Below are 15,976 nucleotides of genomic sequence, written 5' to 3' on the forward strand. Positions count from 1 at the left end.
TATCATCAGCGGATCGACACTGACAGAATCCATGCTAGTGATCATTGATCAGATGGATGGAAGGTTTCTAGATAGTTTGAGTTGGAGATTAATTGATTTCTCCATTACTTCAGAAAGAGTAGAAGTAAGTGCAATGGGATGATAATTGGATGGGAGGGATTTGTCACCCTTTTTTAGGAACTGGCTGGTATATGAGTAAATTTTCTGGCAGAAGGAAAAACACCTTTGGAATAAGAAGGTGAAAAAAACCGACACAGAACAGGAATAAGTTCAGGAGCACAGGTTTTAAGAACTAGTGGAGAAATACCATCAGGACCTGGAACTTTCTTAGCATTAAGATTAATCGAAATCCTGACATCCTTTTGATGGAAGACCACAGGAGTACACTGAATGGAATGTTCTGTGAATGGTGGGAGGTCGTTTACCAAGATCATCAATAAAAATAGGTAGTTGGAATCAAAGTAGGATGTTAGCAGGTCATCTTTATCTTTGTTTGAAATGGCAATAGAATCATCCAATTTTGACAGCGGTGGGAACAGAGATGGGCAAAAGTTGCCGGTTAATATGTTTGGCAAGAGACCAGAATGCTTGGCTACCATTTGGACAAGAAGCAAGTTTTCTACTCTTAGCCTGTTTGAAATTTTGTTTGAACTGATTAATAACTGCTTTACAGTTGTTGCAAGCTTTGGTGTAGGCAGAAAATTAACCTGGAGAATGCAAGGCAGTTGCAATATGCAGTTTTCTTTTCTTGAACAGCCTTAGCATATTTATTGGAAAACCATAAAGGATGAGATTTTAAGGTGAACTTTGGAATAAACAATTTCATCCCTACAAGAATAATTTCACTTGACATGATCTAAGCAAATGTTGCTCAGATCATGTCAAGATTTGAAACAGTAATCTGAAGGAATAGAAGAAAACAAATTTCACAGATCATCCCATTTTGCATTCTTGTAGTGCCAAACAACACAAGGTTGAGAATGGCAATAAGGGGAAAGTTTCCATTGCAGAAGAGATCCTTACCAAATTGTGATTTTGAGGTACCTAGAGGACCACTCACTTTGACTGTACTTAGAAGGGTTGTTTGTGAGAAAAAGATCAAGTATTGGCAGTGTGATTAGGATTGTCTGGTATTTTGGTAGGTGAATGAAGTGCAAGGTCATTAATAAGCACCTTCATTTGTACCAGTACAGTATGCTTTAAAAGCATACTGTACTGGTAAATGATCCTACGACTGTATTTTAATATAAATGTATATTTTGCCAGTGAATTTTTTTTATAGTGCAGTGTGGACTTTTAAAAAACCTCCTTTTTCTGAAAAGTCTCCATCTTTCCTTCTGTTTTTTGCCTGTTTTAGCCAAAAACCAGTTTTTTCCCTTAATTTCAAATGAATTCCATCTTTACAGTACTTACCTTATAACCATGAAAGGTTAAATGAGCCTCCCCTCAAAAAAAAAAAAAAAAAAAGCAGAATTCCTGTGGGCTAGATTTAGTCTGCAATGTTCGTCATATAATCCCTCCTATCATGTCTAGGCAGAATTGTAGATAAAAGGAATATTTCTTCCTATCTTGTGACTTTTTTTCCAGCATTACCATATATTCTATTATCGAGTCATCACTTCATTCATGCTTTATATCATTTAGTTCCTAAATGGTAATCGTATACTTTTAGTACTCTTATAAAATTTAGCCGTTGTGACATCATCAATTTTTATACCTGATAGATTTTGGTTCTATTCCATTTATCTCCTATTATCAATTTCTCTTACATTGGAATCTCACAGTAAAGGTTTCCTTGCAACATATGGTATGGTTCATACTAATATTAAGGCTGTTTCCTATAGAGTTAGAACATTTTGAACCTGATGATTTAGTCATGAAATGTGTTGGGAGGGGGGGAGGCAGAATGTGATACCTATCATAGTATTAGACACTTGAGTTTTTGTAGGGTCCCTAGTTTCATTTTGCTCTCATTAACTAATTTCATAAAAAAACTCAGACTTGCATAGAGAAAGTTCTGTGTATATGTTGCTGCATTGAGTGCACAAAAAATTCACACTGAGTTACCACTGACAATTTTCCAACAGTCACAATGTCCTATATTTGCATAATCAAAGTAGAGTACCAAAGAATTACCTTTAAAAAGTCCCACCTAAAAATGAAACTAAAATTGCAGATATTACAATATTTGCAATTTTAATTTCAAATTATTATTTTAATGGTACCCTTGTTGCTTATATCTATGTATAGTTGTCTGTAGTAGTGTGTGTTCGCAGGCTGATTTCCATGGAGTGTGGGCAGTAAAATCCAGAATAATTCACAAGAAAAAACATACTCCCTCCACTTGAGATTGATTAATCAGTCTCAATTTAAGAGGATTTTTGAAATTCCTCTAGTTGTTGATGGGAAGGAAGCCCAGACCTTTCCAAACAGGTGATAGATGGTGGTGTGGTATATTGTGCTAAGCTGCCACAGGGGACAAATATTATATAAAATATTACATATAATATTATATTAATAATCTTATAAAATTAAATTTAAATCTTGTTCAATATTAAAATCAATTCAGTAAAATTTAAATTTATTTTTATTAAACTAGTTATATGAAGATAAGTTCATTCAACTGATGGGTCACTTAGCCAATGAGTCATATACTTTTTTAAAGCAGAACTAATCTTTTAGGTGCAACTTTGTTTATGCCTGTGCGAAAATACCAAAAATTATAAAAATATAGCAGTATAAGTATATTTCATATAGTACTAATTTTAATACAGTTATGTTTTTAAAAATATTGCATGCTACAGTTTATAATATAAAATTGCACATTACTCTAAATTTACCAACCCCCCCCACCTCTCACCCATTAAAGTACATAAACCATAAGGGCTTATTTTTAGGGGTCAGGAATGAAACACACATATTCTTGTTGACACTGAGGAGACAGGTAATGTAGAATATTTAAGTAGAAAATAAAATAGTCTGCTCATATAGAAAAAGAAAAACAGGAAAAAGGAGAAAAATGCCAAAATATTTCTTTGCACATGTAGTGTTTCCAGAAATTAAAAACTAGATTGGATGGACAAAATTATTTACAGTATTTATTTATATTTGTTGTTATTGTTTTTTTTTTTTTTTTTTTATGTCTGCGTATTGTGTCAGGGCTACAGCTGTTCAACTTTGGATTGAGAATTTATTGAAATGCTGCGTTTGCCCTTTGCTTGCTGGAGTGCTTTGTAGCTTCCCCTTGAAAAGATGGGGGGGGGGGGGAGAATCAGTGGCTTTTTTAAAATTTTTTTTATTATTATTTTTTTATTCTCAGGCATTTTCATTTATTTTTTATTAGGTGACCTTTATTTTATTCAGTTTACTCTTTACCTTCTAAATTTTATTTTAATTTGTGAGAGCTTTTTTCCAGGCAAAGCAACATTGTTTCCTGGTGCTCCGGAGTTTCCTGAGAAATTTCTTCCATCCACTCCAGTTTTTCATTTCTGGGAACTCCAAACCTGCAAAAGGGGAAAAAAAAAAAAAAAAAAAAAAAAACAACAATTTCATGGGTTTTTGGCATATTCTTTTTTTTATTGTTATTCTTTTCCTGAATGGTTGGACTTTGTTTTATTGTTTTAAAAATTTTCAACTATATTTCTTGTCTGGATAGTAAAGTATGTATGCATCTAAAAACTGATTCTTGAAGGGCTCAGGTAAAATGTCTGCACCTTTCAGAAGTCAATGTAAGGATTAAAAGGATTAAAAAGGGTATGTCTGCCAGGGGCAAAGGTTGATGACGTTGTAGAGCGAATATCATCTTTTAAGGGCACAAAAGGTGATATAGTTGTACACGTTGGCACTAATAATATTAAGAGTAGGAGACCGGCAGAATTACTTAACAAGTACAGGTCACTGTTGAACAAAAGCCGAGAATTAGGGTTGAATTTGAAAGTGTCTGCAATTCTGCCCAGACACGATAGGAGGGAGTATATGATGAGAGCCTTGTCGATCAATTCGGCCCTGGAAAGATTGTGCAAGGCTCAAGGGGTAGAATTTTTTTCAGCCTGGACTGTACTTGTTAACATGAGAGATTGCTTCTACAGGGATGGGATACACTTAAATAGAAAGGGTGCAAGAATATTTGCTGATGCTATCGAGGCAGTGTTAGGTGGGTCGGAAAACTGCTAGCTTGGGGGGAGACAAAGACCAATAGATTGACAGTAGCCACTGGCAGAGGTGAAAGAGATTCTTGCACTGCTTCTATTAGAATGAGCAGAAGCCTGAAAAACAAGATGCATGGTATTTCAGAGACTGCTGGGAGCCATTGCGGTACAAGTAAACACATGGGTTGTGTTAGGGTAGCTAAGAATAGAAACAGGTGCAGGTATACTTGCGTGTACACCAATGCTAGGAGTTTAGTAAATAAATTTGATGAATTTGAGGTATTGCTCAAAACATCAAAGGCAGATATTGTTGGGATATCAGAGACGTGGTGTCACACAGATATAAGGGATGCAGAACTGCAATTTGGGGAGTACAACGTCTACAGAAAGGATAGACAGGATAGGAAGGGGGGAGGGGTTATGCTATTAGTTAAGAAACACATAAAAACCAAGGAAGTGAAGCCAGTCGACATCGCTGGACAGTGCAGTGTTGAGTCAGTTTGGTGTGACATAAGCATTGGGAGATCAAAATTGAGAGTAGGAGTGTGCTATAGGCCTAATGACTCTGATGAGTATAATAAGGAACTGTACAGGGAAATAGAGTGGGCCAGTAAATCAGAGAGTCTTATAATGGGAGATTTTAATTTCCCAGATATTGACTGGAATTTGGGGGCTGGTTACTCACGCACTAGCAGGGCTTTTGTGGATTTATTGGATGATTGTTTTCTACATCAGCATGTTCGGGAGGCAACTAGAGGGAGTAATACTCTTGATTTGATTATCAGCAGTGATTCTTCATTCATTAAGAATCTGCAGATAAAGGAACCACTAGGTGGCAGTGATCACAGTGTGCTGAAGTGGGATTTACTGAAAGAGGTAACTACCATTAGGGGTAAAGGGAAGGGTTATTGCTTCCGTAAAGGCGACTACGATGGACTGAGACAGTATTTAAATTCTATACAGTGGGACCAACTGATGATGTTACCAACAGCAAATTCAAAATGGGAAGCATTCAAAGAACGTATCTTGGAAGCTACTAGGCTTTACATACCAACTAAGAAATATTGTTCAAGGTTTAGGCCAAAATGGATGTCAGATGAACTAATGAGGCATATGGCAGAGAAGAAAAATGAATGGGATACTTACAAATTAACACATGACACAGAAGCCTATGATAGATACAACTTGATATGCAACCAAGTTACAAAGGAGGTTAGGCAGGCGAAGGCAGATTACGAGAAATCCTTGGCAAGGTATGCAAAGAAAAACAGCAAAGAGTTCTTTACTTATGTAAACTCTAGAAGGAAGGGGATGAATCAGATTGGTCCACTTGATATTGATGGGTCACCTGTTGATGATCCTGCTCAGGTAGCTAACAAACTAAATGAATATTTTGCATCGACATTCACACATGAGGAGTTATTCAGCAAGGGGAATGCCAGAGGTGTATTCAACTCTAGCAGTAAGCTACAGAATCTTGAAATAACTGGGAGTAAAGTGGAGGAGAAACTGTTGAAGATAAACACAAGAAAGGCACCCGGGGTGGATGGGATCTATCCAGTTATATTAAAGGAGGCAGCAAAGGAAGTAAGCAAACCCTTAGCCATAATTATGAGAGCTTCCTTGGACTCAGGGGAGGTACCCATAGACTGGAAATGTGCAAATGTGACCCCAATTCACAAAGGAGGATCAAAGGCTGACACAAGTAATTATAGACCTGTGAGCTTAACTTCTGTTCCAGGAAAATTAATGGAGGCACTGGTTAAAGAAGCACTGCAGGATCATTTAGACAAGACTTCAGTTATAGCTCAGACACAGCATGGTTTTGTTAAGGGGAAGTCTTGCTTGACCAACTTGATTGGATACTATGATGCAGTCACAAAAGAACTGGATGCAGGGAATAACTTTGATATTATATACTTGGATCTTAGAAAGGCTTTTGATACTGTTGCACATGGAAGACTGCTACACAAATTGGAGCAGTGTGACATTGGAGGCAAATTGCTGCTATGGATAAAGGGGTGGTTGAGGGGGAGAAGACAGAGAGTGGTAATCAATGGACACTGCTCATCGTGGACTAATGTTATTAGTGGAGTCCCTCAGGGCTCAGTGTTGGGTCCATTATTGTTTTCTGTATTTATAAATGATATTGATGATGGTATATCAAGCTTAATGTCCAAGTTTGCAGATGACACAAAGGTTGGCAGGGTTGTCAAGGACACTACTGACACTACTGCTGCAACAGGATCTGGAAAGGTTGAGCAGATGGGCTGAGAGGTGGCAAATGAAGTTTAACATTGACAAATGTAAAGTACTACACATGGGAAACAGCAACCCCAGAGCAACGTATCACCTCTGTGGTACTACACTGACAGTGGTAGAGAATGAAAGGGACTTGGGGGTGATTGTGCAGGCAGATATGAAGTTCTCTGAGCAGTGCAGACGGGCTGCAAGAGTAGCTCATGGAGTATTGTCAATGATATACAGGAATTTTTCCAGCAGGGATAAGGAGGTGATTATTCCATTGTATAAGGCAATGGTCAGGCCACACCTAGAGTACTGTATACAGGTCTGGAGGCCTCATTTCAAGAAGGATGTAGAGCTGCTGGAACGAGTACAGAGAAGGGCAACAAGATTAGTGAATGGAACAAAGGGGTGCTCTTACGAAGAAAGGCTTAAGTTTTGCAAATTACAGTGTCTGGAGACTAGGCACCAGCGAGGTGATCTGATAGAGGTGTATAAAGCCTTGAATGGTTTGAGCATGCTCAATGCTGATGGGATTCTTCCTCTAGCTAAGAAAAATCACCTGAGAGGGCATAAATTCAAATTGAGGAAAGACAGATGTAGGATAGATGTGCGGAAATTTGCCTTTAGCCAGCGGGTGGTTGGTTGGTGGAACAGACTGCCATCCCTTGTGGTGGAGGTTGATAGCCTAAATAAGTTTAAGGCTCAGCTGGACAGGTATTGTGAACGAACAGAGGGGTGAAGTGGAAGTGGGTTTTTTTTTTTTTTTTTTGGCTGATGCTGCATAAGCTTGCTTTCTTGCATCAAATGCCTCTACTAATGCTAATGCTAATTTTCTAAAACCAAGAAAAGATGAAAATATGCTTTAATACAAAGCAAAATAACAGTTGTGCACATAAGTGTTCCTCAGAAAAGTAGCAGCTGTGTCTGCTTGAACACAAAGGCACTCAGCTGCTGTGACATCCTAATGTAACAGTTGTATGCTATGTCTGATGATGTTTCATGGATCACCACTTTTTTCTTTTTTTGAATGGTGGCCCAGTTAAATAGCTTCACTTGTGAAACTTGCAGATATCTTCCCAATAAACGAAGTACACATTCAACCTGAGCATATTGTATTATTTGTACATTGACTGACCGAATAGCAGAATTTCTCAACTAGTGGTTTGCTTAGGAGACCTTGCTTGCTTTTATTCTTTCAGAAAACATTCCACATAAAACCACTGTGTTGGTGTGGTGGGGGGAAGACAATTACATTTTTAACCTTTCTGATGATATGATATCAAGTCTTTGGTATATAGAACCATGTGTTGATGTTACTCATTTCTTGGCAGGGATGAAGGTCCTTTTGATTAAATGAAAAGATCCTTCTGAAAGTCGCAGACAAACTGGTTGCATCTGAATGAGCTCTGTTGAATGAACTATGTTGCTCATTTCTTTGCTTACTTTAACTGGCACAACTTTTGACAACTACATTCTTGATGTTTCAAAAGCTTGTATAGCTAATTATTGTTTTCAATCCTTGATTATATTAGAAAAGCTTCAGAATGCAGTTTTTTCTTTTCTTTCTTTCATTTTCTTTTTTTAGTTCATTGATAGTGCTGTCTAGCACATGGCAGAAAGGTCTCTTGAAGTAAGGCCAGTATAGTCAATAGTATATGCAAGAAACAGATATAACACTGTTTATATATCATTTTATGAGTGAATGTAGTTTTCACTAGGATAGTTAAAGATTTTCATGGCTTTGGCTGCATGGGTTGCAGGTTTTTCTTATCAGCTGAACAGCATTTCCTCTCATTTCCTTGAATGCCCTTTGAGTATGGTATAGGTTTTGTGTTTTTTTTTTTTTTTTTTTTTTGTCTTTTAATGTTACTGCTGCTTTTTAGGTATTATTGTCTATTAAATTAAAATTGAACTTCTCCTTTCTGTCAGCATCCAGTTTGATATTTTATTTATTCTTTCAAATATTTAGTAGGTAGTTAGGATTTGAAAATAAGTGATTCAGTTTTCTAGTACAACCTTTGTATTTGCCAGAGTTTTTAAGAATGTAACTACTACTTACCATCTAGTGTGTACATGGTATTGTTGGTAACACTTCTGTGTAGAAAGAAGCAAGTGTTTACCTAGGAAGTAGGCTACAAGCAGAGGTAGTAGAAATTTTTGCCATGGTAGCTGGTTTTTCATTTCACAAAACAAGTTGATCTTTAAAATGCACAATTTAAAGATACAATGTACTAACTAGGACAATCCAAGTTTAGCTGATACAAATGATACCTCATCTCTGAAATGAGGGGTCTAGGTGCAAAACCCTCCAAGTCCATTTCTTTTGTAATTAAGTTATGAGTACCACATGAAACTTTTGGTTAAAATCTATAAAATGTTATTTGAAAAAGTTGCAAAATGCATTAAGTCCAGTATAAAATCTAATGTAAATTTTTGGTTTAGGTGCAAAATTCATCAACACATATATCATCCAAAATTGGTATATCAATCAACTGTCACTGGTTTTTAGGGGAAACTGAGTATTTTAATTCCTATAACTTGTAAAATGATCAAAATAATGCTCCTACTTCACCAGTGTCAAGCGAACAACTTTTGTGCAAGTTTTTAAGATTTAGCATGTTGATGTCATTATAAAATAATGATTCTTTGTTCACTTAGGAGAATTCAGGCTAATGCCAGCACAGAGTCCCCGAGGGAGTTTACAGTTAAGTAATAACCTCAAGGCGCCTCCATAGCCAGGTGGGAAGGAGCAGCAGTGTGTAGCACACGCTTCTTGATTAGACCATGGTTTGAGCCTGTCACCACCAAATACGGAGGATGCCCCCTCCTCCGTAAGGTCAGGGAATGACCACTGCATATTCCCGGAGCAATATGGCCTCAGTTGCTAATGCTCCTAAAAACCAAATAACAATAACCTCAAATAATACTGACTAATTCTCACCTACCATTATTAAATTAGATGTGAACAAACATCAGTTGTAAAAAAGCTGAAGATAGACTTTTATTATTTCTTTTTATATGTTTACTGCTCTGCATATATTTTGATGTTTTTTTCCAAAATTTGTGGTGTTTCTGGGTCTATTTTTAGTACTAATTCTAAAAATCCACACCATTCTATCATGTTCACTTTTTTTTTTACAAATAAGTGAGAATTGTTTTCTTAGTTACACATTCCATATATACCACAGTAATCATGGAATGTGTAGTATGCATAGCATGTACATTGGAATCCATGTATGAGATATGCATATTTCCTTTGTGACTGACAGGTATAGATGTGTTTAGACATTAAGAATCTGCTGCTAAGACTCCTCTAGGTGGCAGTGATCACAGTGTATTGATGTGGGATTTACTTAAAGTTGTAACTACTGTTAAATGCAAGAAAAAGGGCTTTTGCTTTCATAAAGTTGACTACAGCAGTTTCAGACAGTTTTTAAATTCTATGCAGTGGGACCAACTGGTGATGTTACCAAGAGCAAATTCTAAATGGGAAGTATTCAGGGATGTTACTGTATAAGCTACTATGCTTTTTATACAACTAAGAGATACAGCTTAAGGCATAGACCTAAATGGATGTGAGATGAACTGATGAGACTTGTGCAACAAATAAAAATGTGTGGGATGCATATAAATTATCAAATGATGCAGATTCCTGCAGTAGATATAAAATAATCTGTAATCAGGTTGCAAGGAGGTTAGGCAAGCTAAGCATATTATGAGAATTTGCTGGCAAAGAATGCATGAGCAAATTATTTTCTGTAATTTCATACATTTATACCCAAGGAAAAAAAATGACCTTTGGATATACTTTCTGGTGAAGATATAAAAAATCATTTTCCCCCACTTATGTATGTATTCAGTTTACATCAGTCTAAAATTTTTGTAGTGTGTGCAGTTTACTTTTTAATGGGCATATGCCAATTACAGTTTCATGAAATAGTAGTAAATCACATTTTGGTATTTCTCTGCTGGCATGTAAATAATACCTCTATTTAGTTTTAGTAGTAGTAGTGGCATGTGATGCAAGAAAGCAAGTGTATGAGCTTATGCAGCATCAGCCAAAAAAAAAAAAAAAAAAAGTCACATCATTCCCTCCAAATGCCTGTCCAGTTCCTCCTTAAATTTATTTAACCTATCAACTTTCACAATGACAGATGGAAGTTTGTTCCAGCAATTAACCACCCGCTGGCTAAAGGCAAATTTCCGCACATCTATTCTACATCTGTCTTTTCTTAATTTGAATTTATGCCCCTTAGGTTTGTAATCTGAACAAGTGGAAGGATCCCATCAGAATTCAGCGTGCTCAACCCATTCAAGGCCTTATACACCTCAATCAGATCACCGCACAGGTGCCTAGTCTCCAGCCACTGCAATTTGCAGAACTTAAGCCTCTCTTGGTAAGAGGATCCCTTCATTCCCCTCACCAATCTTGTTGCCCTTCTCTGTACACGCTCAAGTAAATCTACATCCTTCCTAAAATGAGGCCTCCAGACCTGTACGCAGTACTCAAGGCGTGGCCTGACCATTGCCTTATACAGAGGGACAATCACCTCCTTTTCCAAGATAGCAAAATTCCTATATATATCATTGACAAAACCCCATGATCTGCCCTGGCAGCCTGTCTGCATTGCTCAAAAACTTCATATCTGACTGCACAATTACTCCCAGGTCTTTTTCATATTCTACCACCTTAAGTGTAGTACTACACAGTTGATACGTTTCTCTGGGGTTACTTCTACCCATATGCAGTACTTTGCATTTGTCAAGGTTAAACTTCAGTTGCCACTTCTTAGCCCATGCCCAAATTTTCTAGGTCCTGTTGCAGTAGCACACTGCCATTACTGTCATTAACAACCCTACCAACCTTTGTATCATCTGCAAACTTCGACACTAAGCCTGATATACTTTCATCAATATCATTGATAAATATAGAAAACAACAGTGGACCCAACACCGAACCCTGTCGGACTCCACTAATAACATTAGTCCACGAAGAGCAACACCCATTGATTACCACCCTCTGTCTTCTCCCACTCAACCATACTTTTATCCATTGTAACAACTTACCGTTAATACCATTCTGCTCCAATTTGTACAATAGTCTTCCATGTACAACAGTGTCAAAAGCTTTCCTGAAATCCAAATATATGATATCAAAATTATTTTGTGCATCCAGTTCCTTTCTTACCACATCATAATATCCTATTGAAATTGTCAGACAAGACTTTCCCTTAACAAACCCATGCTGTGTCTGAATTATTTCTGCAGTCTTGTCTAGATGATCCTGCAATGCATCTTTAACCAGTGACTCCCTTATTTTACCCGGAACAGAAGTTAAACTAACTGGTCTGTAATTACTCATGTCACCCTTCGATCCCCCTTTGTGAATTGGGGATACATTTGCACATCTCCACTTCGTGGGGACCTCCCCTAAGTCCAAGGATGCTCTCATAAATATGGCTAAGGGTTTGCTTAGTTGCTTTGCCTCCTCCTTTAATATAACTGGATAGATCCCATCCACCCCAGGTGCCTTTCTTATGTTTAACTTCAACAATTTCTCCTCCACTTTGCTCTCAGTTATTACAAAATCATTAAGCACCCTGCTAAAATTTGATAACCTTTTTCCATTTTCAAACCTTAATAACTCCCCACGTGTGAATGTAGATGCAAAATACTCATTCAGTTTGTTTGCTATCTGAGCAGGATCATCAACAGTCGAACCATCGATATCAAGTGGACCAAACAGATTCATCCCTTTCCTTTTAGTTTATATAAGTTAAGAAATCCTTGCTGTTTTTCTTAGCATCCTTTACCAAAGATTTCTCGTAATCTGCCTTCGCCTGCCTAACCTCCTTTGTGATCTGATTACAGACTAGCTTATATCTGCCATAGGCTTCTGAGTCTCTTGATAATTTATGTCCATCCCATGCATTTTTCTTCTCTGTCATGAGTCTCATTAGTTCATTTGATAACCATTTAGGCCTAAACCTTGAACAATATTTCTTAATAGGTATGAAACTTTTAGTAGCTTCCACGATTAATTCCTTGAATGCTTCCCACTTAGAATTTACTGTTGGTAACATCGTCAGTTTTGATCCTACTGTACAGAATTTAAAAGCTGTATGAGACCACTGTACTCACCTTTATGGAAGCAAAAATCCTTTCCTTTACCCCTGATGGTAATTATATCTTTAATACTTTAATACCCCCCAAGCTAGCAGTTTTCCAACCCACCTAACACTGCCTCGATAGCATCAGTAAATATTCTTGCACCCTTTTTATTTAAGTGTATCCCATCCCTGTAGAAGCAGTCTCTCCTGTTAACAAACACAGACCACGCTGAAAAAAATTCTACCCCTTGAGCCTTGCACATTCCCTGCAGGGCTGAATTGATTGACAAGGCTCTCATTATGTACTTCCTCCTATCGTGTCTGGGCAGAATTGCAGACACTCTCAAATTTAACCCTAACTCACGACTTTTTTGCAACATTGACCTGTACTTGTTAAGTAAATCTGCAGATCTTCTACTCTTAATGTCATTGGTGCCAACGTGTATAACAATATCACCTTTTGTGCCCTTAAAAGATATGCTTTACAACGTTATCAACTTTTTCCTCTGGCAGACATACCCTTTTACTTATATACTGCTGATGATGATAAGTTTAGAGGATAATTTATAGTTTTAAGTGCAACAGATTTTTTTCTTGTTACAGAGGCACATCGAGCATTAGAGCTTCTAGAAGAATACCATAGTAAATTAACAAAACCACAAGACAAGCAGTTACGCAATGCAATAGAGCGGGTAATTCGAATTTTTAAGAGCAGACTGTTTCAAGCTTTGTTAGGTAAGTAAACTGTTTTAGCAGTAATTGAAAAAATAATGCATGGATATTTCATGTAATCATTACAATAATTTTGAACTTAACCTGCTAACAGGTATATGAATCATACTAGTGCCAGCACCATTGACTATCATATTAATCCTCTTCAATGTAAAATTTTTACATTTTTAATAAACAGTGGAGTGCAAAAAAAAAAAATAAATAAAAAGAATTGAGTTGATATTGAACAAATAGAGGAAACAGAGAAAGAGAAAATGCCTTTAGAATGCTTAAAAAATAAACAAAAAAACTGGGAGTCAAAATGTGGGGAACAACTAGAAAGGCAAATTGTATTTGCCTTTCTGGTTGTTTTCCTAATTTTTTCAATACAGAATATAATACAAGTAATTTGTAACGATTTATACAGGGATTGACAGATCAGTTCCAAGACTGATTCTGGTATGTTGTATATCAAAGTTTTATGACTGTGATAATGTAGTACACAGTGGCAGCTGTGTTCTGCATCAGTTCTAGAACCCACACCTACATAACTGCTTCCTTCTATATGGTCATTTGTTAGATGTGGGTTAAGTGCCAAAGCTATGAGACATGAGTATATTGTTGCTGTAATTGCATGTGTTCTTTGGTCATTTTGGTGTTTGATGGCTGAAAAACTTAAGTTTCCATGAGAAAATCCGTGCAACCCTTTTGCCTGAGATAGACTAACTCAGCTATGTTGTGAAAAGAGACAATAAAGATCTCTTCACTTCATTGATGGGATTCGAACTGAGGCGTTTTCTACTCAGTGTGGGAAGACAGTAATTATCACCACTTTGCTGTTGTGAAGGCAGATCATTTACACGCAGTCATGTTAGAGCTGTTGTATTGTTCATTTGTGTCGATGGAACAAAGAGTAAACGTTAAATATTGTTTCAAGTTGAGGAAAATGTGTGATTGAAACCTATGAATTAGTAAATAAAGTTTATGGTAATGATACCATCTCATGTTCTCACTAGTTTGCAAAATTTTGAAATGAGTATGATCTGGAAGATAGTGAACACTGTAGGCACCGGCATTGCTTCAAACCCCAGGAATGGTTGAAGACGTTTGGATATTGAAATAAAATAAATTTACTGTTTATACTCTAAGTCCCCATAGGATCTGAGGGGTATGTAATAGTGGGAGCAGGGGCTGCACAAGTTGGCAATGCTGAATCAATAATGTGAGCCCTTTTCAATTTTGTGAATTACATAAATGTCTGAACAGTTAGCCAAGTCTTTCCCAAGGAGAGTAGGGATTATGTGAGCCATGAAGGACAGACTGTTAAAATTCTTGCTAAGCAAGCTGGATGAAAGTGGTATGATAATAGTGGCAAGGAAATATGATAAATTTTAGGAATATGAAGTATTAAAGAACTTAATTCTAAACATCCACAATTGTTAAAGTGAAGGGGAGATCACCAAACCCCCATTTCATTTATAGATTGTAGAGAATCATTGTATTTAAACAGATGAAGTAGCTGTATGAAGTGAGCATAAGTCTTATTGTGCTTGAGTAATATGAACTGTTAGTATCAGAAATTTTACTTAAAGCGGACAATGTTATTGACTATGAGTAACGAGTGGATATATACGAGTGGATATATAAGTATATACCTCATACTTAAACTCTACTAACTGATGTTTCCTGCATCCATCTCAAAAGTTCTTGTTTGTTGCCACAACTGATATTGACAAGATGTGCTAAGGTAGTGATGTTCATTAGCTTCTTAATGTACTGGAAGGTAATGCTAGAGAAACAAATAACTTCAAGGGGTATGTCAGGATAGTAAACTATCTAGAAATACTTAATTGTGCTTTTGTATAGTTTACCGTTCCTGATATTACTGTAGACACAGTTGTTAGTCTACAGCAGTGTTTCTCAAACTGTGTTCCGCAAAAAATCTTAATTAATAATTAAAGAAAATAAAATAAATAAATTTTGCATATTTGTCGTGTACACTACTTTTGTATCATTATAATAATATATTTAACATTTTTTTTCGTTTATTAATATACTGGCATAGACTAATAATCAAATAGTCCCCGGAACGCTTTATTTTCACACAGGCTTTGCATAGAGAAATATGCGTACAGGTAATGACATCTATGAAAAGTAGCAATGTGGTGATCTAGTATGCAATTTAGCCTGGAGTACACAGGTTGAAGGAGAGGAGCGAACCCATATCATAACTAAACTCACTTCTTTGTATAAATTTTTTTTTTAAATTATTAGTATTTTGAAATATTATTATTAAACTATGTGACCATGGATTTGTGATTGAAAAAAGGAACTTGAAAATGAGAAACAAAGTACTTCTAGTAGTGCAACTGTGGTTGATGAAAACAAACACAATATTGTCACACTTCAAAGTGAGGATGAACAATCGCAGCCTTTTGTTCCCCAAAAATCTGAAGTGAAAAAACAGGAACCAACTAATAAAAGGCCAAAACGAAAGTATAATGACAGTTATTTGAATTTTGGCTTTACATGTGTTGGAAATAAAGATGCTCCTGATGCACAGTGCTTCATATGTAGTAAAATATTAGCAACAGTTCTTTGGCTCCCGCTAAACTTGTGTTCTGTGAATATGTTGTGAGATGTGTTCTGTGAATATATTGTGAGATGAAAAGTGTTCCGTGAATAAAAAAAATTGGGAAACACTGGTCTACAGTAATGTTGGGGTGGAGGGAGTTGATGTCAATTACAGGAATGAATCCT

General features: G+C 36.6%; 1 protein-coding gene across 7 annotated transcripts in view; it reads left to right on the top strand.

The window, feature by feature from the left end:
• The window catches only part of LOC150084219 (MAGUK scaffold protein DLG1-like), an 855,099-nt gene that overhangs the window by 61,112 nt on the left and 778,011 nt on the right, over positions 1-15,976 (top strand). For all 7 annotated transcript variants that reach the window (XM_090375940.1, XM_090375935.1, XM_090375941.1 and 4 more), the window contains exon 2: positions 13,109-13,240. In XM_090375940.1, coding sequence (XP_090232066.1) covers positions 13,109-13,240 — 132 coding nt within the window. The remainder of the gene's footprint in view (positions 1-13,108; positions 13,241-15,976) is intronic.

This window comes from Mastigoproctus giganteus, chromosome 6, assembly GCF_048544385.1.
Source record: "Mastigoproctus giganteus isolate SK-2022 chromosome 6, ASM4854438v1, whole genome shotgun sequence".
Lineage (NCBI taxonomy): Eukaryota > Metazoa > Arthropoda > Arachnida > Uropygi > Thelyphonidae > Mastigoproctus > Mastigoproctus giganteus.